Below are 27,701 nucleotides of genomic sequence, written 5' to 3'. Positions count from 1 at the left end.
AAATGAAAGCACCCCTTATATTGATTCTCCTTTCTATTAAGCATATGTTCTTTGAAAGCAAAAAAGATAGTCCGTGATCAATGAATAAAAGGGAAGTTATGAAATATCTATTTTGTAGAAGGTTAAAATTCTAAAATTCCATTTAAGAAAATATTACTTCATTTAGGGTTAATCTTCGCACCATTATCTTGCTAATTTTCTATGGAGAAAATTGATTAGTCAAATAGCTTGTGACACTTGTGCCATTGTTGCCCTGATAAAAGTGAACCTAGTCTTTAACTTACAATTTAATCAGAAACCCTTAGTTTTTACAAATGGAAAGGTGGCTGTGTTAGTGACCTTATTTTATATACTATTTGAAAGAATACTGCACCAAGGAATTTAACTTCATTTCCCAACAGATTGAAATTTTGGAAATTAGTGTTATTGGTATATAACTGTTCTCACTGATCATTTGCTCTTGAAAATAATGCAAAAATATTATTTTTCAAAGTTATGTTGGAGTGATAAAGCAAATATGTGCAGAAATTAACCTTTTTATTATATTATATACTGTAGTAGTAAAGTTTGAAGTGCATGAATAAAAAGTTAGTGGAATTACAGGAGGAACAATCTATATAGTAATAATAGGTGCATTCCCTGTGTATCTGAAAGAAAAAAAAAGAGTTTTCACTCATTTTGGCCTAAAACATTGTGTTCAGGTTCCCAGAATTCTGACATCAGAACCCAGATAACACTGATTAGAACCATAGGGCTTTACAATAAAAGCTAAAATATTGACCATATGATGGCAAAAAGTCTTTTATTTTGTGGTTAACTTATTCTCTTCTAGCTACTCTCTGATGAAGTTGGTGGCGCTGTAGAGGAGGACCTCCTTCGGGTCAAGGACCGTGACCGCTCTGCACTGTAGGCAGCATTCTGGTTGTAGTTTTGCATCTGTGTTTCCATGAAATCTTGTTGTTGTTTACTGATCGTCTGACTTATCAGTTCAGGAAGGGCTTGAATATTACCAATCAAAGACTCTAACTTATTTTCCAGGGTTATTACCCTCTTGTCAATTTCTTCACTTCTTTCATTTAAATCAGAAATCATGTCATACATGATGCTTTGTGTCTGAAAAGGAAGCATATAAAGCATACATTTAGTAATATGAAGAAAGGTATGACCCCAGAAGAGTTTGAGTGCCAACAACTAGTTGAGCCCCCTTCTGGTGTGATGTCCAATGGAGAGAGGCTTGTTCTCTCCCTCCTCCCTCTCCCTTCCTCCTCCTCTCTCTCTTCCTCCTCCTCCCGCTTTTTCCCTCTCTCCTTCCCTCTTTTTCTCTCCCCCACTCTCCTTCTCCCCCTATCTTTCTTTCCCTTCCCCTCTCCCTCTCTCTTTTCCTCCTGCTTTCCCTCTCTCTTTCCCTCCCCTTCCCTCTCCCTTTTCCCCTTTCTCTCTCTTTCCCTCCCTTTCCCTTTTTTCCTTCTCTCCCTCTCTTCCTCTTCTCCTCCCTTTCCCCCTCTCCCCTCTCTCTCTTCCTGTCTATCCCCTTCTTTCTCCCTCCCTGCCTCCCTTTTTCTTTCTCCCTCTTTTTGTCTTCCTTCCCCCATTATTGTCTTTCTCTGTGTATCTCTTTCTCTCCTTCCTTATTTATTTATTCACTGGCACATAGATAGGAGAATAGAGTGCCAGGCCTGGAATTAGGAGAACCTAAGTTCAAACCTGACCTTAAACACTTAGCTGAGTGGCCTTGGGCAAGTCACTTAACCCTGTTTGTCTTAATTCCTCATCTGTAAAATGACCAGGAGAAGAAAATGGCAAACTATTCCAGTATCTTGGCCAAAAAACCCTCAAATGGGTCATAAAGAGTTGTATAAGACTTAAATTAACAATAATAACTGGTCTCAGACACTTACTACTGTGTGATTCTGGGCAAGTCACTTAACCTGCATCTATCTCAGTTTCCTTATCTGTAAAATGAGCATAATAGTAGTGTCTGCTTCCCTGGATTATTATAAGGATAAAATGAGATATTTTTAAAGAGCTTCATAAACCTTAAAGTGTCACCTAAATGCTAGCAATTATTATAAATCCATTCATTTACTCATTCAGGAAATATTTATTAAACACATTTTCAAGCATGCTTGAAATGAAGGAATACAAAGAAAAAAGTAATAAAATAGCTGACATTCTAAAGCAATACAAGTGAGTATAATATTTTAACAATAATGAACTCTAGTGAAAAAAAAAGAATAAAAATTAGTAATCAAAAGCTTCTTAATGCCTTAGTAATAGTACTGGAAATGAGAGGAGAGAATTTACTACTTCATCTCAGTTCTGTCTCTACAATTTTGTTTGACTTGGGGGCAAATTACTTTTATCTCATTAAATATCAGCTTCCATGTCATTTTTTTATGGAGAAAATCATAATCATTCACTGGGATTTCTCTTTTCTCCCATACTTCTTATTTTAGGATCTCTTGACATTATCCCTATTCATCCCCTCCCCCCAATTCTTTATTCCATAGTAATGAGGAGATGGTGCTTCTCATCATAACCAATTCCTCTTCATGTATTCCTCATCTATATTCTCCTGGATTCCTTCTTTCTCTATTTGCTCTTTATCTGCTGCCTTTAGATACTTCTATGCAAACTCAGATATAAAATTAAAAAAAAAACCAGATTCATAGTAGCCAGGGCTTTAGAAAACCTCACGATGTTTTAAGTGGGAAGTTGTTTTTAATTTTTTTCCCTCCTTCTAAAACACTCATAAATAGATATCATTGGATATCAGGTATCCACAATTTAATCCATAAGCCTAATCCTATTATTGATATTTCAGACTGATGATGACAGCATTATTTTTCTCACAAAGGTCTAATATCTTGAACAGAGCAAGAGACTAGAAATCAAAAGAAATCATTTCTTTTTTGTTCTCATCTTAAGATTTTTCTCAAGACATTAAAATATTTATAAAAATTACAAACACTGTCCTATTATGTTCTATCTGAATTCAATCTGAATGGTCCTTGACAAAACACTTAAAATACAGACTAGAGGGCCATAAAAACAATCCTGACTTTTGAAAGGGGAATGTGTTGGCTCACCTTGACCAGGTCCACCAATGTATTTGCTTGGTCATTTAGTTTCCTTTGTTCCATTTTTACGCTTCTTAATCTATGAGATAAAATTTAAAGTCAGATAATTTTCTTCTTTTTCCTTTCATTTATCTTTATTTTCCTCCCCAAAAGCATGCACAAAATTAACAAGAGCAAATAACTGCATGAATAATGCCTTGAATATTTGGCATAAAGTTGAAAACTGGTTATGTATCTGGTATAATGAAAAGCATGCTTCTTTAACACCACAAAAAAAGAGAGCAAGAAATGTGATGTCCTCAGGACTATTATCCATCTTGTGGTTTAAGTTGTACTTGAAAAGGGGTAGTAAGGATTTATTCATATGAGAGAAAGCCACAACATTCCTTGAAGCCTCAGTATCATGACAAATAGACATAGGAAGAAACATAAAGCAAAGCAAATGATATTTCATTAGTGTCTTGGTCATTCAATATCTTCTTATGCCTATGTGAGCAGATACAATAATTAGCCCTGTTTAGTCTGAAATGGATTGGGGTAAGTGTTTTAGGCTGATGAAAACAGTGATAAGTGAGATTCTTATTAATTTAAATATAACTTTTATTCAACCAGCAGCATATTAAAATTCTAAATGTTCATAATTCTTTTACTTTTTTTTTATTCTGCTTGAATTTTACTTCAACTACTTGATAAATTTGCTTGATAAAAATCTTGTTTTCAAATTTGTATTCACATAGCCGTAACATTTTAAAACTTGATGCTTTGAGGGAAAATATTATTTTTTAAAAAATAAATGCAATATTCTCTCAATCTTACATTATGTATACCTTAAAGCAAAAATGAAAAAATGAAACTTTTTTTTCCAAATGATGGGTTAAAATTGACTTACATTGTATATTACTTATGGGAAAATTATTACTTGGTACAACCTCTCCAACACCATCATTCTTGGCATTTCAAAGAACGAGTTACAAATTAGATCTGTTATACTTCAAAAAGTGTAAGTATAATGTGCTCTAAAAAATTAGTAGATCAAGCAGAGCTACTCCTAAAATAAAAATTACTTTTAAAAAGCCATCATCAAAATTGATGTTTAGAAGCTCAATAATTTAAAATGAGCATTTTAAACTACTTAAATAATTGTATTAAGCTAGTTACATAAGTATACAGGAAGATCCTTTAACTTTTAGGGCAAGAATTACAGGGGAAATTTCTTCAAATCTTTAATTTCTTTGAAACCACTATAACCCATGTGTCACTAGAGCTGCCACATTATTGCAATTTGTTCTTTGTTCTTTCAATCTATAATAATTTTAGATTATTTATCTTACTTTTCTTGGAGAGCATAAGAAATTGAAATTATACTATATGGTATACTTTTTCATTAAAAAAGATTAAAGATGGAATGTTATAAATTAATTCCTAAACTACAAATTCTTAACTTGAGTTCTGTAAACTTCTTAAAACATATTTTGATACCATATTTCAGTAAAATTTGTTACCTTTGTAAGCCTACATATGTTAGGTATTTAAAATATTATTTTGAGAAGGTGTCCTTAAGCTTCACCAGACTGTCATGACACCAAAAAATATTAAGAGCTTTGGTCCTAAACAGAAGATTCCAAAGGATCATTTCCCCTTAAATGCCATGTATCAGTGTGATAGTTTTTACATAATAAGTTTATAGACACCTTTTAAAAATACTAAATTTGTATGTTTATTATAGATATATACTATGATATGCTAGACAAGCAATATAGAAACCAGAACTACCATTTTATCTTTTCCCCTAACTCTGAATAAACTGTATCCTCATTTGTATAATGAGTTAGATTGCATATTTCCTAAAATCAAATATAAATATATATAAAGAAAGTACTTTCCAGAATATTAAATCACTGTGGCTACTGATATTATTTTCTATCATCATCATTATCATCATCATCATCATCAACACCACCACCATAACCACCACCACCACTATCATTATCTTAGCTCTCTTCACTTATAAAGTTTTATAACAGAACTAGAATGTCAATATGGCTTTAGATACAAAGATAAATGTTTACATTTTTGAAGTTATCTTGAGGGGGTGGAAAATTATGCCCTTCAGATCAGGGAAAAATCATAGAAAGCATCAGTTAAGTATTTTACATACCAAGAGATGGTGCCTGGTTGATGCCTTAAGCAATTATATTATACTTATATCTCAAAGTAGAATTTTGCCCATCATGGTTTTCTCACAGAGTTTAGAAAGGTTAAGATAAAATTATATATATTTGCCTGAACTGAACTTTTCTTTATTTAAAATATTAAATTCTCTTAACCTGGAATGGCTTCCTGGTTTGTTTTTTTCTTAATTGTCATTATAAAGATCTAATGGGAAATGGTCTTATTTTAGCTGCAGCTGCCAGAATAAAAGATAACATGCAGTGTTTGTGTGTTGTGGGTTTTTCCCCTCAAAGTTAAAAAAGGGAGGAGAGGGGGGAAAAGAGTAAGAAATATACTGAGTCCTTCCTTGTGAACTTCACTTATCACAGAAAAAAGACCATGAATTTGGATCACATTTCTATGGTAGCAATCAGACTACTGAAATTCACAAATAAAGGATCTGCTGGTTGCATGCAGACGGTAGTAAATTCTGCAAATGTTGAGCAGAGCAGCTCATACAACTTACTTCCGAGCTCTATTTTCATTTTGTTGAAATAAAAAGACAAAACAAAAGAAAAGAAACTGTAAAATATATTGGAACAAAAGAACATAGAATGGTGTTCAGATGGACACAGGGGGCTCGATTCACCAGCTGGAAGGTCCTGCACTAATTCTGTAGGTTCATATGTTTCACCAAAACTCTTTAGAATAATCCTAGTGCTTATTTTTTCACCCCATCAGTTTTTCTACATTGTTGTCCCCCAACCCCATAACCTCCCTCCAGGCAGCAAATTCTCCTCAAAGTTCTGGTTATATACACAGTAATAGTGATGATTCAAGATAAGTGGGGCTGAAAATGGAAAATAATTATCTAATTTTCATTCATAACAAAGAAATTTAAAAATAAAAATGTCTTGGTATCTTTTATGCATGAATTGATATTAGAAACAATAGTATGAAATATTTTGAATCAAAGGCAATCTCTACTGATATGTGATTTGAATAGGAACAGATTTTAAATAATCACAGAAATTGAATTTTACTTTTGAAATACTTCTTATTTCATTTTGGATTCTTCAGAAGTTTGGTTTTGTGAGAGAAGATAATCAAGACCTATTTTATGAATATATATTCTTCTATGTATCTATTTAATATCTACATATTAGATAGATAGATGGATGGATGGATCTATTCAAATATCTATCTATCCATCTCCTGTTATCTATGGGAAAGGTTTGCATTACCAATAAGCTTACAAGAAGGATCATAAAATGATAAATTTTAAAGCCAAAATCACAATGGAAAGAATAAAAACATTCTGAATCTAATAGCTCCAGGTTGAGGAAGAGGAAAAATGAGAAGGGAAGTAGAAGAGGATAGATTAAACAAAAACCATTAGATTTACCAAAAATTAGTAAGTAAAGCTCCCTGGAGGAAATACAAAACAACAAAAACCAGAACTCTATCAAACAAATTAATTTTCAATATTCATTCAACTATCAAAGTCTAAATAAAAAATTCTCACTGTGTCTGAATGGTATAAATCTATCAAAGACCTTGCCATAAGAATCGAGCCCTATGCGCTTTTAAAAAATTTTCTAAACTTCAAGTAAAATAAGATTAAGATTATGTATTATCAGAATAAACTTATATGACACAAACTTATAAACACACTATCGAACATTTGAAAATATAGTTTTCTTAAAAACAATACGCACAGGTCTATCACATTATTGGTCAGTAAAATGAGATTTGTTGTTATTGAAAATTGATTCAAGTCAAAGTTCAAAATGTAAATTCATATTGCTGGAGAAACAGCAGTATAGACAATATCTGATAACATGTGTTCCTTCAGTTCATTTTAACACAAATATGGCATATCATAATACCATTAAAATAGTTTTAATATTTGTTAATATATTTGGGATTATGCTTTACAAAGTTTTTATTTTATGTATTTTGGCTTATATGAAATCACATCTATACATGTAAATATAACATACATACATTTATTTATAATATCCATCCATGTACAAAATCAATTTGTATTCACTATTCACACAATACTAATACTTACCTCTCCAGACCTGTCTCTGCATCTTCGTATGCTCTAATCTGTCAGTCAGTCAACAAGTATTTTTAGAACTTACTATGAGCCAGGCACTGTGCTAAGTGCTGGGGATACAAAGAAAGGCAAAGAAACCAAACCAAAACAAAAGCCAGTCCCTATTCTGAAGGAGGTCATAGTCTATTTAGGTAGATAACATGCCATGTAGAAATAATATATACACATTAAAGTCTGGATAAATCTCCTAAAGGGAAGGCATTAAAAATAAGGGAAATTTGGCAAGGCTTCTTGTGCAAAGTAGGATTTTATAAGGGATTTTAAGGAGACTAGGGAAGGAAGCCAGGAGAGAATTCCAAGTTGGGTTGATAAAAATTCTCAGTTAGGAAATGGAATGTTTTGGACTAGAAAGAGCAAGAAGGCTACTGTCATTGGATCGTGGAATACAAGTATAAGAAGACAAGAAAGGTAGAGGGGAGGCAAGTTATGAAGGCATTTAAAAATCAAAGAGAGAATTTTATATTTGATTTTGGAGGCAAGAAGGAACCACTGAAATTTATTGAATGGGAGCCAGCATGACATGGTCAAATGTGTTTTAAGAAGATCAATTTGATAACTTAGTAGATGATGATTAGAGTGGGGAGAGACTTAAGAAAGGAAGAATAATGAGCAAAGTAATACAACAGGACAGGTGTCAGATGATGGGGGACTGGACCAGAGTAGTGGCAGTGTCAGGAAAGAAGTAAGAGATATTATAAAAGTAGATCAAAAAGACTTGGCAACAGACTTTCTCCCACCCATATAGATATTTGCTTTACAATATATATGAACATACTTTGTTCAATACATGCACTGGTGATGCATATACCTATAAGAACAAAAATATATTGGAACTATCTGTTCTTGAAACACATAAACTAACATATACAGTCAACAGAAAAAAATGATTGAACAGATAAAAACACACAAATTTATGGGAAAGAGTAAGTGGTAGGTATACAAGAAGTGAGTGAATTGTAAAATTCCAACAAAATTTTAATGATACTGTGTTGGTTAGATAAATTATTGAAAATAATCAGAAGAAACTTCCAAAAGTTTGTTCTGTTTGATACAATATTTTAGATTTAAGGAGACACAAAGGTCTAATATCTTGAACAGAGCAAGAGACTAGTTATCAAGAGATCTTTTTCTTCAATTATTTGCTTGCATGTTAACATTATAAAAGACAATGCGATTTTTTGTGAAACAAATTATCTTGGGAGGTTAAAAAAAACCATATCTAGTCCCACTTCTTGAGGATGTAATGAGGCAAAAGTTAATAAAATGATAATAGTAAATATCCCCAGAAAAAATACACATATTAACGATGCATCTAGCCTTGGAATGGAAAGGTCCTGAGTCCTAAAAACCAATGCCTCCAAATATAAAACCATATTGTATATGTATTTCTTTCTTGAAATTTGATGTGTTATGAAATAAGAAAATATAACATCATATAATCATTCTCTTTAACATCAGCATTAAGAGTAAGATATTACTAATAGAAAGAATTCAAGGCTATAGAACCATATGTTAAGATCACAATGTGTAAGGGAACTGAAAAACTTAGTTATGTAAATATTTCTTAATATTTAAGTATTTGGTATTTTGTGTATAATGTTAAATTCAGAAAATATATTGAAGATTTCTGCTTTTATGCAGATGTCGGATATTTTTTAGAACCAGTCTAAATCTCAAAGAGCAAATGACAAAGATTCATATGCTTTGTTATGCAACAAACTCTCAACAATAGCTATAGCAATAATTTGAAAGTGTGTAACATATGAAATAGAGTCTTAAGTTAAGCATCTACTAATAAATCAAATTTTCATTCCTACCAATTAATTTTATTGATGATGTATTATGTATGTAATTTCTCAAATATGCAAGGAATTTACAAATTATGTGGTGTTTAAAAATCTTCATATCTTAAAAAAAACATTACTTTGCCATTTAATACCCTCTGGAAATTTTCCTCTAATATAAATCCACAGATATAAGAGCAGAATGGGAGAAAAATTACTACTTACTGATGAATTGCTTGTAAGAATTTACGCTGATGTTTTCTTACTCTTGAATGATCTATTTTTTTTACCAGCTTTGTATTTTTGTAAATTAGCCATGTTTCCCTGAGTACATTGGCAGCTGCATTTTTCACCTATATAAAAAGAAAAAGATCAAGTTCATAAAATCAATACCTGAATCTTCTACTACTTTTCTAGGAGGACCTTGTTCATCAAAATCATTGTGATGGATTAAATCTGCTAACAAATCTACTATTGCATGCAAAACAATGCACAGAAACAGAGAGGAATTTTCATGTATCCTTTCTCATGTACCCATGCATCACTGGAAAGCCTTTTTGTTTTAGAGTGTTGAAGACATATTAACTACTATTAGATCATAGGGACGAGAACTGGAGAGGGCTCTAATGATCATATGATTTATGTGGGATCACTTTGTTTTATGGATGAAGGAACTTAGGCCCCCACTGATGTAAAGGTATTAAGTGGCAAAGATATTAAGTGGCAAACCCAGATTCAAATCAAAGTGTCCTGATTCTATTTATATTAGCTAGAGATATCTCATATTTGTATTCTACCATTTTTGTTGTTCCCTTGTTGGTGTTTCCTCAAAAACCTCAATCCTTTTAATTCTCTTTACATTCTTTATCAAGAAATTATTTCTGCCTTGTATTATGACTGTTTTCCCATGTCAATTATCTCCTTCAAAAAAAAAACACACTATTGGAGTCTAGTGTATGACACAAATGATCATTTTCCTTGAATGTAAAATAACATTCTAAATATTCTTTTATGCTTTATTAGTGACAACAAATCAATTATTTTTTATCAAAGTCTTCAGAAATTATGACCAAAAAGGAAAGTTTATGTCATTAATCTCAGTGTGTATTTGCTCTCAGATTATTTCTTAATATCCAAGTGTGTGGCTTTATGTTAATTATGTAAATTCATTAATTTTGTTGAATAATTCTGCTCTTATCCAGGTGTCTTATATAGATCCAGTTTTGCCATTGCTACTTAGGAGTTGTGTATCTTTGGACAAATCACATCATTTCTCTGGACTTTCAACTTTTTTTAACTTGTCAAATTGAGAGCATTGTACTGGTTAGTCTCTAGATATTTCCAGTTGTAAATCCTCGAGTTTTCTGAATTTGTTAATCATTATTGTTGATCTGTGTTAAAAGTTAAAAGTCAGTGTATTGGATGCAAAGAACAATGAACTTTCCCATATGGAAGGATGGTAGTAAAGTGGTAACTTGAAGTTGGAAAACTGCCTTTTAAGGAAGGTAGTATGATATACATGAAAGGGAACTAGGAAATCAAGAGAAATGTGACTGAATCCTGCCTATCACTAACTAGCTAGCAATCCACTTTATGTACCTAGGTCTGTTTATAAGTGAATGGACTAAATAATGTTTAGCATCCCTTATACCTCTAACATTTATCATTCTAAAATGTAAATAATCAATCTTAAAAGGATATTGTTTCTCAGGATCAATTTATCTTTTTCCACAGTGACAAAGAACCCAAAGCATACAATAACTTCCCTACCCCTGCTGGTGAATAGATCAGTAATCATTTTATATTATTTTGCAGGTACTAGTGTTAGGAAATGATTAGTTTGTTGTTTTTAAAAAGTAGTTGGGAAATAATCCTCTTTTTAAAATTAGCTTTAAGATTAATTATTATATCTCAGCACAAACTTCTTGCATCTCGTAGATGATATGCTTATCAGATTTTTAGATGACATGAAGTTATAATTACTGAATAACAATCAGTATTCAAAAAGATCTTATTAAGGCAGTGCTAGGCACTATGCTAATTGCCAGAGATATTTGAACAAAGAATGAAAAAATTCTTTGCATGAACTTTCCATTTAATGGTGAGACAAAAGTATATCTACAAATATGTGTGGCATAAATGTAGACTGAATAAATATGAATATATACAAATAAGTTAAATACAAAGTAGTTTGGGAGAGAGAACAGTATCAGGTGAAATGATTAGGAAAGATTTCATGCAGAAGATGGTCCTTCAGGCAGAGCTTAGGAGGGAATGCATTAAAGGCATAGGGTAAAGGATGGAGTATGTGTAGGGAGGATGGGTAGGGCAAAGGCACAAAGATAGGAGATGCAATGTCATATGTGAGGAACCTTAAGAAGGGTAGTTTGGCTGGATTTCAGTGTGTGGGAGGAGGAATCAAATCCAATAAGGCTTGAAAGATAAATTGGGACCAGCTTGTATAAGGCTTTAAAAATGAAATAGAATAATTTATATTTTATTCTAGAGCAAAGGTTCTTCACATTTTTTTTGTGTATAGCAGTCTGTTGAAGTCTGTAGACTTCTTTACAGAATAGTTTCAAAATGCATAAGATAAGATAACATACATAAGTGGAATATTATTGTTCTATAAGAAATGATTTCAGAAAAGCCTGGAAAGACTTATATGAACTGATGCTAAGTGAAGTGAGCAGAAACAGAAGAACATTGTACATAGTAACAACAAGATTATGTGACGATCAACTTATCTTTTCTCAGCAATGCAGTGGTCCAAGACAATACCAACAGACTTGGGATAGAAAATGCCATCTGCATCCAGAGAGAAAACTGTGGAGACTGAATGTGGATCAAAGTATAATATTTTCAACTTTTCTTAATCTGCTTTTTCTTTCTCATGATTTTTTCTCTTTTGTTCTTATTTTCCTTGCATAACATGACAAATATGGAAATATATTTAAAAGGATTATATATGTATAATAACCTATATCAGATTGCTTGCTGTCTTGGGTAGGGGGAAGGTAAAGGAAAGAAAGTGAAAATTTTGAAATGCAAAATCTTATTAAAATGAATCCTGAAAACTACCCTTACATGTATTTGGAAAAATAAAATACTATTGGGAAAAAAAGTTTAAAAAATTCTTAATATTACAAAGGGAGCCATTATATTGAAATACCGTTATCAAAATAGTATTAAAAAATTCACAGACTCTGGGTTAAGAACTCTTGTCTTAGAGGCAATGGAAGCCATTGGATTTGATTGGTTAGGGGAGTCACATGGACAGATCTATGCTTAAGGAAAAATATTTTGGAAGTAGAATATAGGATGCACTAGAGTAGTGAGTTATTTTTGTTGCTTATCCTTCTTTCTCCAAGAGGACCATGGCATTAGAATCATGAGAGACTTGAGATAAGTGTGACAAGAGAGAGGCTCTTGCAATGACTTGTTAGAACTGCTTGGAGACTTAATTAAAAGTACAAGATTTGTAAATGAAGAGAGCACATTAGATGTAAGAAATGTTGCGGATTGAGGTAGAAACAAGATTATGATTGATTGGCTTTGTGGCATAACAGAGAGTGAGGTTTTAAGGACAATATCAAATATATGAGCCAGGATGAGTAGGTCTTCAAAAGAAGTGGGAAAGTGGGACAGCTAGATGGCACAGTGGTTAGAGCACCAACCCTGAAGTCAGGAGGACCTGAGTTCAAATCTGGCCCCAGACACTTAACACTTCATAGTTGTGTGACCCTGGGCAAGTCAATTAACCCCAATCCCAGCAAAAAAGAAAACATAGGGAAGCTCAGAAGAGAGCCAAAGTTAATTTACATTTTGAATACGTATTTATGATGATTCTGGGATATCTAGTTTGAAATGTCCAATTTTCAGTTCATGAAAATATAAGTGAAACTCAGGATAGAAAATGGAGCTCTCTTTCTCTATGTGAGTTATCTGCATAGAGATAATAGATAAACTCATGGTAACTGATGGATTTACCAAGAGAGTGTAGACAGAGAAAAGAAGAGGGGAAAGGACATTCGGGGAATGTTTACAGTTAGGAATATATATTACATATATAGATATGTAATAAACCTTCAAAAGATATTGAGAAGGAAAGGCCATACAAGCAGAAGAACAACTAAGAGAAACTATGGTCACAGATAGGAGAGAATATTCAGTTAGATAGACTGATGGGCTGAGAAGACAGACAACTAGAAAAAAGAACATCAGTTTTAGCAATTAAGAAATCATTGCTACCTCTGGAGAGATCAGATTCATTTGAATCATGAAAATGGAAGTCAAATTTCAAAGGGAAGAACAGTAAGTAGGAGAGAGTAAAGGCATGTCATACAGACAGTTTTTTCCCCTTACATTGATTAACTAGAGGCTTTAATTTTTTTCATGGTTTCTTTCTTTTAAAATGTTGAAATAATTATATAAGAATTGGCTCTTTTGTTTTTGTGCACTTCATTCTGCATCAATTCATATTCAACCTCCCAGATTTTCTGGGACCCTTATATTAATCACTTCTTATAGCATAATATAATTCTACCATGGCAATATACAATTGTTTATTCAGCCATTTCCCAGTTGATGGACACTCACTTTGCTTCCAGTTTTTGCTGTAACAAAAAGTATTGTCGTGAAAAATTTTGTACATATGCATCCCACTCCACTTTTTTTGTTTTCTTTAGAGTATTAAGCCAAGTAGTGATGTGCCAAAGGATATGCACTGTTTAGTGACTTTTGAAGTACAGTTCCAAATTACCCACTTTTTCTTATTTGATCTATTTTGAGCATGAAAATATGTATTTTCCATTTGCTTCTGATTTTTTCTTCAAATAATCTTTACTATGTTTTTATTTTACTATGATCAGTCAAGGAAGTATTTCTTATTTCTGCTTTTTTCTATTTTTTTTAAACAAAGCTTTTGTGATTTTTTTTGTTCAGTCATTCAGTCATGTCCAATCTTCATGATCCTATGGACCATAGAATGCCAGCCCTTCTTCCCTCTATCTTTCAAAATCTGTCCACTTTCATGTTTATTGTTTTCATGCCACTATATATTCATCTCATCTCCTTCTCCTTTTGCCTTCAATCTTTCCCATCATCAGAGTCCTTTTCAATGAGTTCTGCTTGTCATCATATAGTCAAAGTATTTAAGCTTCAGTTTCAATATTTGACCTTTTAGTAAATAATCTGAACTATTTTAAATATTGATTGAATTGATCACTTGACATCCATGGAACTATTAAAAGTCTTTTCTAGCGCCACAATTCAAAAGTGTTGATTCTGTGACACTCAGCCTTCCTTTCATTCCAACTCTCACAACCATACTGTGAAATCTGTGGGAAAAACCATAGCTTTGACTACATGGATTCTGTTGGCAAAGTGATGTTTCTAATTTTTAGTATGTTGGACAGATTTACCATAACTTTCCTTCAAAGGAGCAATTTTTAAAAAAAAATTTCATAGCTAAAAATGTTTGTGGCAGCCCTGTTTGCAAGTGTCTAGAAGCTGGATGGATGCCCATCAATTGGAGAATGGTTGAGTAAATTGTGGTATATGAATGTTATGGAATATTATTGTTCTGTTAAAAATGACCAGCAGGATGAATACAGAGAAGATTGGTGAGACTTACATGAACTGATGCTAATGAAATGAGCAGAACCAGGAAATCATTATATACCTCAACCTCCAGTATGAGGATGTATTCTGATGGAAGTGGATTTCTTCAACAAAGAGAAGATCTAACTCAGTTTCAATTGATCAAGGATATACAGAAGCAGCTACACTCAAAGAAAGAACACTGGGAAATGAATGTAAACTTCTTGCATTTTTGTTTTTCTTCCTGGGTTATTTATACTTTCTGAATCCAATTCTCCCTATGCAACAAGAGAACTGTTCGGTTCTGCACACATATATTGTGTCTAGGATATACTGTAACCTATTTAAGATGTATAGGACTACTTGTCATCTGGGGGAGGGGGTAGAGGGAGGGAGGGAAAAATCGGAACAGAAGTGAGTGCAAGGGATAATGTTGTAAAAAATTACCCTGGCATGGGTTCTGTCAATAAAAAAATTATTTAAAAAAAAAAAGGAAAGGGGAGAATTCACAACAGACGAAAAAAAAAAAAAGAAATTTCACGGATAAAGATGCAATTTACCATCATCTTTGAGTCCTAAAATGCAAAATTGACATTGCTTCCATATCTTGTCCTTCTCTTTGCCAGGAAGTGATGGAATCAGCTGCCATGAATTTAGGGTTTTTTTATGTTAATCTTCATGCCAGTTTTTTTATGCTCTCCTCTTTCATAGTCATCAAGAACTTATTAATTCCTTTTTACCTTTTGCCATCAGAGTGATATCATCTTACTTGCAATTTTTTGGGGTTGTCAATTCTTATTGGCTAATTATCAGAAATCTGTCATAATCCAAGTTTTCTAATATTGTATTCAGGTCCTTAATGGCTTTCTTATTTTTATTTTTGTTGGACTTGTCTAGATCTGAAAGAGTATATTACATTTCCAATGACTTTTGCTACCTATTTCTCTCTTTAGTTCAATTAATTTATTATTTAAGTACTTATATGCTATGGTCCATAGATATATGCATATATATACATATAAATACAATTATGTATTTATATATGTGTGTAGTATTGATGTTATATCATTCTGTCTGCTGCCTTTAAGGATAATAATTTTTCTGTTTATCTCTTTTAACAATGTCCATTTTTCCCTATAATTGCTATCCTTACATTTTTGACCTAAAGAATAATAATAAATTCCAGTATAGCCTCTCAATTTCATAGTGATTCTTTGCTTCAAGTCTTTTTGTAAATGTTATAATATGTTATTAGATACCACTTTCAAATCCATTTTGCTGCCCTGTCATTTAAAGGGTGATTTCATTCTATTTATGTTCACTGTTAAAATTGCCAATTATATATTTTCTTCCATCTTCCTATACTTTCCCCTCTTTTAAAGAGGAATCTAATCACCACTGGCAAAATAAAATTGTCCAATCTGTTCACTCCTCTGTGGCTCTTCTCTTTGCCAAGCTCTGACCCTGATCTCTAGTTCTTATACCTTTCTTTTTTAATATTCCTTTTATGATCAAGCCTCTGCAGTTGAAGTTTATTTTGTTTATGACTATTCCTTCAAGGATTCTTGGCCTCCTCTTGTTCCTCCCCCTCTCTTCTGATACCATCTGTTTCCTTGATTAGTTTAATGTATTTCTATACCATGAACATGTTTTTTAAAAAATTATTTTGCCTGTTTCAGAGAAGAGTGAGTTCAGGAGAATCCTGTTCCTCTTCCTACTCCTTCACATTTGTATACCTTTCTTCTCAAGTATTTTTATTATGCAAATTAGTAACTTCTCTCTTCTTCCTCAATTCTTCTCTATTACATGCCATTTTCCCTATCTCTTCTTTCCCCTCTTCAACAAACCCACCTCTAGGCCTTGTGTTTTTGAAATACTTCTTCACAGTTTATCTTCTTCCAATTGCTCAAACGTATTTACCATTTTAGGTTTCTTTTAACTCCTACATTTCTATTTCTCAGTTTCTGCTGAGTTATGATCTTTTCTTCTATAATGATTAAAAGCTCTCTACTCTTTTAAAATTCCTATTTCCCCTCTACAGGGTAGCACGATTTTTCAAGGTGTTATTCTCTGTTTTAAAACCTTATCTTTTGCCTTTTAGAATGTTTACATTTTAAGATTTTTTCTTTTATAATATTTTCTTCTATATGATCTTGATCATGGTAGCTTATATGAATGAGAACTTTCTTTTTGGTTCCTTGTAGTAATTTTGATTTGAACACTCAAGATTTTAGCCATCACATTCTTCACTGTGTTATGTTTGGAACTGCTAGGCATTGCTATTCTTTCTATTTTTCTTAGTCCTTTGTTTCCAACACACAGTTTTCTTTTATGATTTCTTGAAATATTCTGCCTAGGTATTTCATTGAGTTATAATTTTCTGGAGGTCCCTAGATTCTTGCACAATAGGTTGCTGTCCATTATATAAGGATGCACCTGAAGACACAATATTTTGAGGGCATTTGTGATGAATGCTGGTTGGTTCAAACCCAAATGAAGGTTTGATGAGAATCCTTTCAGGCAAATATAATGAAGAGGAGCTTTTACTCTCTTCAGAGGTATCCTCTGTTTCCCATTGGCTAAATAAATGGTGACCAAAAACCTTTAAATTGACTTTTGCTGTAATTGTGCATGTGATAATCTCTGGAAAACATTTGGATGCCGGCAACAACAGAAATTCTAGTTATCAGTCTTAGAAGAGTCTTAGAATCATTGTCTAGGAGTGGAAGGATTTTTTCACAATAGAAAATAATTTTTTTGCAAGATTAAAAAATTTGAGATCTCTTGTTCTCTTTCCTGATGGCTTTTGTGGAGAAAGAACTGTTGTAAATCTCTTGGTGAAAGAAGAGCAACAGTTTTGCCTGTGTTTTCTTCTTGCTTAGCATGCACTTGCCTTTGGAATGGCACTCTTGTGTGTCCTTGATCTGAGATTAATGCTTATCCTAAGAAGTGGACACCAGGCATCCAGCAATATTGTAAATTCCATCAAGAAGTGCACTCAGACAAATGGTGAGGACAGATCCTTCAAAGTCATCTGAAACTCAAATCTTGAAGTCAGTGGTAGTCTCAACTGAGCCTGGTAAGGAGACCATGCAGCAGTCCTGGAGATAACCTGCTTGACCAGTCCCATAAGGAACCAGAGCAGCTGAGCAACAGAATTGACTTGTCCATTGGCAAACTCATTTACAGAAGTGAATGTGGTAGTGATTCTGTAAAGGGAGAAAATGACTCAAAGGACCAAGAAGTATATTTCTTCCCCCTAATTGGGGATGATTGTTTTGCAGCAACCACTTTATATCTGAATTTACTCTCTTCAGGAACTAAGTGGGCATGTTTTTTGGATGATGAGTAGATGGGTATTGAAAGAGGAAAAAGAGTAGTTTTTTTTTTACTGTGGTCCTTGCCATAACTTTTCAGTAAATAATCTTTTATAAAAACTAATTTTTGTTAATTAGTTAAATGCTATTTAGAAACACATGTGATAGACTTCATCTAGGACACATATTGGAGACTTTTGCATTTTGAGGGATTTGCTAGAGATCGTCTTCATCTGAAGCTCTACTTATCACATTCCCTCCTTTTTGGGATCTATCAAAAAAAATTGGCAATGTTTTTCCTCTTCCGTTTTCTTTATGCAAGGAAAATTAGGGGTAAATGACTTGTCCAGGGTCTAGCTAGTAAGAATCAAGTGTTTGAAGCTAGATTAGAACTCAATCTCCAAACTGCAGGGCCACTGTTCTATTCACTGTCACTTAGCCAAGCTCTCTCTTTTCTCACGGCAATTATAAATAATTTTTTTTGTTTGTTTCCTTATAGGTTGAACAGATTATTTTTGATAACTTTTTCTTATTTGAATATTTATATGCTAATCTGTTGTATCACTGTATCCCTTTGTTCAAGTTCATTCAATGCCTAACAGTTCTTTTATAGCAAGATCCTTTAATGTGTGTGTGTGTGTGTGTGTGTGTGTGTGTGTGTGTGTATGTGTGTGTATGTGATGGACCACTTTGGCAGTCTGATAAAGTCTATGGACCTCTTCACAAAATATTATTTTTAAATGCATAAAATAAAATTAAATAAATAGGGCTGATAAAGGAAACCAATCACGTTGAAATAGATAAATTTTTCAAAAAAAGTTTATGAACTATGGAACAGGGCATGTAGATTATTGGGAAAGGGATAAAGAAGAAGGGGAAAGATGAAAGAAGAAGATAAGGAAGGGATCCATGGATAAAGGAGGTTAAGTAACAGCAAAGCAAGTTAAAGAATACAATCAAAGTAGAAGAGTTAGCAAGGATAATAAATAAGATATATACATAAACATCATAACAAAGGTTAGGAGTAGAATTTTTTAGAGAATAAATAGGACTAATAATCATTGATCTCAGATAAAGTCAAACTTCAAAATTCAATAAAAAGAACCTACATTATATGCCAACCACATTGTGGTTATAATTATATTTAATATACATATTATATAATTATATATTCATAACATAATATATAATTATAATTAATATTGTTTAGATGCATATTTACATATGTGTAAATGCATATATATGTTTGTAGGCATGTGTGTATGTGAGGATGTAAGTGTGGGTATATATACAGACAGACATACATACACATATATATGCACACACATACACATGCTTAACTGTAGCTTTCTTGGAGGAGTTGGGAGAATGAAGGGGAAGAAAAAGAAAAAAGCAAAAAGTGCACAGAATCACCTACAGGAAGCAAAGAAAAGATGGAGAGTCAGGAAAATTATCTCTTCTATTATTATATATGCTGTCTTGAAGTGTAAATTTATTGTTATATATTTTGAACCCTTCCTGTTGTGCTGCTATGCACATGATTATTTTAAAAAAATTTTCTTTTCTATCTTTTTCTAATTTACTTTTTCTTATTTTTTTTTTTTTTAGTTTTAAATAAAAAAGTTTATGGATCCTGGGTTAAATACCTCTGTTCTAGAGGTAGAATAATAGCTCAAATATATTCATTTTTTTCCCTTTTTGCTTTTAAACTGATCTACTCTATTTGATTTTCCTGTTGGATCTTATAGCTATGGTTTTCCTGCTGGCCTAAAAAGCTTGAATAATCAATGTTTAATGAGCTTCTGATTGCAAAATTTAGACTTAAATTGAAGAATATAGGGAAAAATTATCAGAATGAATAGGTATGATCTCAATAATTTTTTTTATGACTACATAGTAGAGATGAGGAAAAGTTTCTAGATATTCGGTCTGATTGATAGAGAGCATGAAGAACTATAGATAAGTTCACAGGTGGAAGCTACAAAAAACACCCCAAAGAAACAGAGAAGAAAGCAAACTGGCTATCTGATAAGGCTTTAAAAACACCTGAGGAAAGAAGCAAAGTAAAAGGCAAAGATATAGTCAACTGATTGTAAGAGTAAATAGCAAGAGTATAAAAAAAGTTTTCTTAAATGACTGATGCATAGATATAAAAGAAAACAAAACAGCAGGAAAGACAAAAGATCTCTTCAGGATTTTTGGAAAGATCCAAGAAATGTCTTCTGCAAAAATGGGCATAATAAAGGGCAAAACTGGTAGGTACTTAACAGAAGTAGAAGAGGAGCCAGCAAGAATATACAGAAGAATTATAGAAGAAAGAGCTTTACATCACTGATAATCAGGATAGTGTGGTTACTGACCCAAAAGTCAGGCATTTTGGAGAATGAAGTCAGGTGGGCCATAGGAATCATTGCTAATGATAAGCTTAGTGGAAGTCATAGACTTCTAGCTAACCTATTTAAAATCATATAAGATGATGCTGTTATAGGGCTGCCCTAAATATCCAACTCAAAAAAAGTAAAAAATCCCCCAACAATTCAACAGTAGCTACTAGACTGGAAGAGATCCATTTACATCCCAATCCTATAGAAGGGGAAAATAATGTTCAAACTATCAAATAAGTGAACTAATTTCACATACCATCAAGTTATGTTTAAGTTACTGCTTTAGCAATATGTGAATCAAGAATTACCACAAGTGAAGATTGGTTTTCAAAGATTCAGAGGAGAACTAGAGATCAAACTGGCAAAATTCATTGGATTAGATTAGGTTAGAGTGAAAGCAAGAGAGTAATAGAAAACAAGATCTCCTTAAGTTTCACTGACTACCCTAAAGCCTTTGACTATTTGGATCACAACAAATTGAAGCAAGTCTTCAAAGAGAGATAGGAGTACCAGATAATCTTATTTGTCTCCTGAAGAAGCAGCACATAGATCGAGAATAGTTAGAACAGTACATAGAACAACCAAATTGGTTTAAGATTGAGAAAGCAGTACAACATATCATGACCTTATTTATTTAACTTATATGCAAAGTACACCATGCAAAATGCTAGAATAGATGAATCAAAAGGCAGAATTAAGGTTGCTGGGAGAAATGCCTAGGATCTCAGGTATGCAGAAGATTATCACTCTGGTGGCAGAAAGTGAAAAAGAATTAAGAAACCTCTTGATGAGGGTGAAGGACAATGTAAAAAGGTGGCTTAAACTTAACATGGGAAAAAAAAAACTAAGTTAATGGCATTTGGATCTGTTATTTTCTGTCAAATAGAGGGGGAAGAAATGGAAGCCCTATCACATTTTATATATTTAGACTCAAGATTACTGCAGATAGTGATTGCAGCCATGAAATTAAAAGATACTCCTTGGAAGGAAAAATATGGCAATTTGGAGAACATAAACTTGCTGACAGAGATCTGTTTTAGTCAAAGTCAGTGATTATGATTGTGAGAGTTGGACTGTAAGGAAGGTTGAGAATCAACATTTTTAAGTTGTGGTTCTAAAGAAGACTTTTGAGAGTTATTTGGACATTAAGGAGATCAATTCAGTCAATACTCTGGATAATCATCGTAAGGACAAATACTGAAATTTTACCATATTATGAGAAGACAGAAATCACTGGAAAAGATCGATGCTAACAAAGATTGAAGGCAAAAGAAAAAGGGGGTAGCAGAGGACAAGATGGATAATTTTATGAAATGCAAATTTGGAGAGTCTTTGAGAGATAGTAGAGGGAATATGCTATATGGTCCATAGGGTCATGAAGAGTCAGACATAACTGAATGACTGGACAATAACAAATGTTTAAAACCAATTAGACATCCAATTTTAGTGTATTCCTTCCTTTTTCTTTTTCCTTCCTTTTCTTATTCTTGAGTGATTTTGTAATTCCATTTAGATTTCCCTTGAAGTGGCAAGGATGGTTCACTGGGATTAATTTTGTGTGCCTTTTGGTATAGGGATTCAGAAGAAATGTATCTGGCCTTTCAAGGAATTGCCTATAGTTCAGGAACTGCTGGAGGAATTTTAATTAAAAAATATCTAAAAAGTAAAAATAAATACTGCACATAATGCAATAGAATGGCATGTGCTGAATATGCCCTTTCTGCGTATTTGGGCTACAACATTCCTAACCAATGAGGAAATTTTAAGAAGAACGAAAGTAAAGGATCTCATCAAGGAAATGTATTGTAGGAAGAGAAGATAAAGGTAATTGGTAAACAGTCAAAATGGTCCACTGTCAGGGAAAAGCAAGAAAAGCCTTCATCACATTGAATGGACCTCTTGTGAACTTACGGTACAAAATGGATAAGAGCATGAAGGGCACATAGACATGAATGAGTTGTATCCTCCATTATTGGAGGAAAGAAGATAATCAGTGAAATCAAAATGTTATTTGGGAATTTAAATATGCTCATATACAGTTCTTATTGAGAACTCAATTACTCTTGACATCTCCATGACCAGCATTAATTCACATGTATGTTTGTTTTCTGACTCTTGATAAATTTAAAAAATTATGATTGTCCTTTTGGAAAATTTTTGTTTTTGCACGTTTTTTGCCCTTTACTTTAGCTTTATAATGTATTTAATTCCCTCACAATACTTTAGGTATAATTTTCATGATATAATTTATTCAGAGTTTATAAATATGACACATTCATGATATTATCTTTGTTTCATTGGATTTATTATATTGGGCATTAAGGGAATAATAATAACAATAATGAAATTTTTTGGACACATTGTATGGCTTGACTATGCAGTGCAATTTTGAAAGAAAAGGACTGGATTTATTTATACATACACACACACACATATATATATGTGTGTGTGTGTATGTGTGTGTGCGTGTGTGTATGTGTGTGTGTGTACACATGCACAAGAGCTAAGTGAAAATTTTTACTTTGTTTCCCCTTAGACTTGAAACAAAAATAATCCATTGCCATTTACTACTTTGTAATTAATTCATCTTTATATCTCAATTTCTTTAACCTTGGTATGTATTATAAAATGTCAGCAGAAATGATTTAATCTAATAAAGTATCAAATACTCATGGTTACCAGTAAGTAGTGCTATTGATTATAATGGAAAGAAAAAATATAAAAATTCTACTATGTTTCTTACCAAAATTTCAAACATGGAGAACCTGCAGAATAATGGAAATATGAGATGTTTATCAATCATTAATGTTGGTTTGGTTTTTTTCTTTAGTCAATACTAATTCCAAGGCTTATGAGATAATTTTTTTCTCTAATCCAAATGATTTTCTTTCTTTGAAAATAAGATCATTGACTCCAAAAAGAATATTATAAATGATATCATTTGATTTTAATGGCAAACTTCAAATTAAAAGTTATAGCATTCACAAAAAAGAAATCCTCTTTTCAGATATATGGAATATAAACTTACTCTTTTGGTTAGCTGGGTATCCATCATGAAATTATGCACATGTTTTTCAGCTTTGGTAAGTTCTAATTTCCTTGCAACCACAGCAACCACCAGTGCAGTGCAACCAGCACCCTGCAGATGACAAGAGAGAACCCCACAGAGTTATCACCAGGAACATCACACATAGCTTAAGATTCTTCACCTATGTTGAAAAACTGCATTGTGTCATGTACATTGCTTGTAGATTGAAACATCATGTTGGTAGAAATATTGAATATGTGATTAAATATTGTGCAGAGATGGAGAGAGTAAAGTTTGAATAACTAAATAATATACTCTCAATATGAAATGAAGGGAGTATGATTATTTTATACATGATTTTTAGGGAATTAAAAAGACATTTATAAATATTGCATGTCTACCATTAGAAAAAGATGTATGTAGCTAGCTATATTTGGAAAAAACCAAAAGCAATTTGCTGAAATTAAAGAAAATATTAAAGAATAATAAAAATATTGTGTTATTTCTCAAAACGATGATAAAAATAAGGAAAAATTTATCATGAGCCCATTTGATGGAAATATGAATAAAAGGATCAATTATCATCATTTTTCCTGGTAATGAGTCAGCTGCAGACTGAATATTTATCATTTTGAATGAAGCTGAGTCCCATCTAGCAGGGATGAGGAAGAATACATTATTAATGTCTTTACACAATCTAGTACGTATTCAGTGAACAGTGGTATTACAAAGGAAAGGGAATTTTATCCATGGGAAATTGGGGTACTTTGTCTTTGGAAGATGAAGCCCAATTTCAATATAGTTAGAAGAATGTTAGAAGGGAGACAGGACTGGTGGAGTCATGGGTCATTCAGAAGTCAGGTACAAGAATTCATTTAGGTACAAGCTGAGCTGAAACACATAGAAGGAAAAGCAAGTAGCTCTTTAGGGAGTAATAGGCAGAAGGGTACAAGTATTGAGACCTTTATTAATATTACTTTTTATAAATGCACATATTTTAATACTAGATAATACCTTCCTCCATACTACATATTTATTTTGTGATACCAAGGTATATGCATGTGTCATAGTGAAGGTTCAACTCAAGTCCTTGTTGGAATTTTCATGCTTTGTTTATTTTTAGTTTATGAGCTCTGCACTTGAGCCACTTTTTTGTACTTTAAAGAAGGTAGATTCTATTCTATTTAGTGACAACAACCTACTCCTGGTAATCTGAGTTCACGTAGTTCATGTAAGGTTTCATAGGCATAATTAGGAATGTTAAGTATTATGGTAAGACTTGTATATTTTGCTTCCTTCCATTGTAATGATATGCTGGAACATGAGGAGAGTCCCTACATTCTACCTATAAACACAAAGTAGAACTGTGGGCCAATGAAATTTAATAAGACCTAAAGACACCATATAATATTGTTCCATCTCATAAATGAGAAAACTCAGGTTCAGAGAAATTGAGTGATTTGTCTGTAAGTAGATGACTCCTTTTAGGTGTCTCTCGTATTTAAACTCTATTTACATTCATTGATTTCTGACTCCAGGTCAACATTGTATATACTACTCTTCTCTAAAACTGCTTCTCATTGTATTATATTAACCATAATGAATAGAGGTATTTTGTATCTTCAGCTAGAGGATGATGATAAACTGCTAAACTGTTTACTACAGCATGTCCTATTGTTCCTCCCACACATCCCATTGCTATCGTCCATACTCAGTGAATAACCTTGTTCTTACCAGTGATATCTCTAGCAAAAAAAAAAAAATCTTATTAGTACTCAATTCATTGTTGATTCATTTAGGCAGGTAGGTGGTATAGCATTTGGCATAGAATAGAATTAAGAAGACCTGAGTTCAAATTCAGCTTCAAATATTTATTAAGCTATGTAGCACTGAATAAGTCACTTAACCTCTGTCAGTTACAGTTTCCCAAACTGTCAAATGGAGATAATAATAATGCTTATTCCGTAGTGGTTGTGAGGATCAAAAGAGAATATTTGTAAAATGCTTAGCATATTCCTGGAATATGATAGGCTTGTTTCCTATCCTTTCTTTCTCATTAAATAAACATTTGTTATATACCCACTGCATACAAAATGCTGTGATAAGTGTGAGGTACAATTTTGGATATGAAACAGACCCTTTCCTCATGAAGCTTAAGAGAAAATTATTCAAGCCCAGATAATTGTAATATGCAATATTATATAGAAGTATATCAAAGAGATGCAAAATAAGGTGTTGTGTGAGCACAAAGATAAAAAGGTTGTTCCTTATATGAAGGATCAGAGAAACTTCATTGAAGAAGAGGCATTTGAGTTTGGATTTAAATGATGCATAGAAGATTTAATAGATCTAGATGAATAGAGAGAACATTTAGCAGGTGAATGAGGGCAAGAATAGGCCAGTTTTGTTAGAATATGCATTTTAGGAATTCTATCAGATGAGGTTAGAGAAGAGGTAACAGATTATGGAAGGTTATTCCAGCCTGAAGTTCCTGCCAGCCCAGGAATTTTTAACACTTCTCATTAGACAAGAGCTAATACTCTTTCTAGAGAAAATCATCTACAGCTAACCAGGACTGTGGATTTTAATTGCAATTCCATATCTTCAGAAATGTCAACAGAAGCCCAAAATTAAGAAAATAAAAACGTCTTGGTCTTTAGAAACATTGAATTTCTTTTTTTCAATTCCAAAATAGTAATGCGATTTCTCCCCTTCCTCTTCTCTAGCTAGCTTCTTCACAAATTCCTTTTCCATCTCCCTGCCACTAATACTCAGGATCTCATCCTACAGGAAAATTCCCTTCAGGCACTTCAATATTCAGACTGGTAGCTTAGGACACTATTTTAGGAAAGTCCAAACTATTCATTACTTTACTCCCTCTTCTTGGTTTCCCCTCTTCCCTGGCTTTCTTGCCCACTACCTTGCCTATGTACATCTATGGATATTTTTTTCTATCCACATCTTTTCGGTTTAGAACCATGAACTATGATCAAATCAATTCTGTCATTGTTCTTAGAAGTCATTTTACTTCCCTAAAATCCCACTCTCAATTCCAAGAAAATTCTTACCAAAGTAGCCATCTCTGGTTATTCTTCCTCAATAAATATTGTCTCTCCTATTAAAATAGAAATTTCTTGAGAGCAAGTACTGTCTTTGCTTTTATAGTGCTTGGAACATCTTAAGTGCTTAATAAATTATTTTCTATTCATTCTTTCCTATCTATGCCAATCTGTGTAGTTTGTTTCTATGCCTTTTTAAATTTAAGATAGCAAATCACAGGGAATGATTTTTATCTTATTCAGAATTAAGAAAATTTAATTTAGGCATAATAGTTTGGCTCTCTCCACATGAAAGGCAGTATAGAATAATGAAATGAATACAAGATTTAGAATCAGAAAATCTGTGTTCAAATCCTGGCCCAATTCTTTAATGCCTATGTGACTTCAGCTAAGTTGCATTGTCTCTGGGATTCTGTTTTCTTATTCATCAAATAAGACTTGTATTTGGAAAAGGAATCATCTGTTCTAACAGATATTTAAGTTTTTTTTTTAAAATCACAATCCATCTGAATGATCACACCATTGATTTGAATGCAACATTTACCCAAATAGAAAAGTTCAGGAAAAGAGAACCCACCTTCCCTAGTACTGTTGTCCCTGGTATCTTATTCTTTTAGTAATACATACATGGCTGCACAGTAACTATGTAGAGTATTATTTTTTAATATGACATTTCAGAAAGCCAGAAAGGTAATTTATATCCAAAATCCTGTGAAGTCAGTCAATAACATAAGAAAGCAAGCAAGCATGATTCCTTGATCATTAACTATTTAGGTTAGTAACAGGCTTATGGAAAATTCAGTCCAGTCTATCCAGAAAACTGAGGCCCAAATTCAAGTGATGTGTTCAAAAAGCTTCTGATTTTCCCTTCTGTTTACCTTAGCTATTCATGCTTTATTAAGTTTTTTAATAGGCATAGCCCAAGTTAATTGATGTTTATGGTAATTGATTTTATCACAGAAATAATTTTAGGTGGTACATCCAAAAGACATCATTTTACTCATGTTTGTATCCCTTGTTTTGAAAATTACAACTGTATTAATAGTTAGTATTTACAAATTCAACACAGCTTGCAGTAAAAAAATTAAAAGGCATTCATGTTCTATGGTATGGTTGGTATATTGTAGTCTAGTGCTATTTCAATGTCTCGTTGTGTTAGTGACCCCAATTTC

General features: G+C 32.7%; 1 protein-coding gene across 1 annotated transcript in view; it reads right to left on the bottom strand.

The window, feature by feature from the left end:
• Positions 1 to 520: 520 nt before the first annotated feature.
• KCNN2 (potassium calcium-activated channel subfamily N member 2) overlaps positions 521 to 27,701 on the bottom strand; it is a 190,986-nt gene continuing 163,805 nt past the window's right edge. The window contains exons 6-9 of the mRNA XM_051994453.1: positions 23,471 to 23,581; positions 9,366 to 9,493; positions 3,090 to 3,159; positions 521 to 1,113 (exon numbers count right to left, since the gene is read on the bottom strand). Of these exons, the coding sequence (XP_051850413.1) occupies positions 829 to 1,113; positions 3,090 to 3,159; positions 9,366 to 9,493; positions 23,471 to 23,581 (594 nt within the window). The 3' untranslated portion in view covers positions 521 to 828. The remainder of the gene's footprint in view (positions 1,114 to 3,089; positions 3,160 to 9,365; positions 9,494 to 23,470; positions 23,582 to 27,701) is intronic.

Source organism: Antechinus flavipes, chromosome 1 (genome assembly GCF_016432865.1).
Source record: "Antechinus flavipes isolate AdamAnt ecotype Samford, QLD, Australia chromosome 1, AdamAnt_v2, whole genome shotgun sequence".
In the NCBI taxonomy this organism is placed as follows: domain Eukaryota; kingdom Metazoa; phylum Chordata; class Mammalia; order Dasyuromorphia; family Dasyuridae; genus Antechinus; species Antechinus flavipes.
Note: the sequence above shows the minus strand (reverse complement) of the source record. Positions and strands in the feature narration are given on the sequence as shown.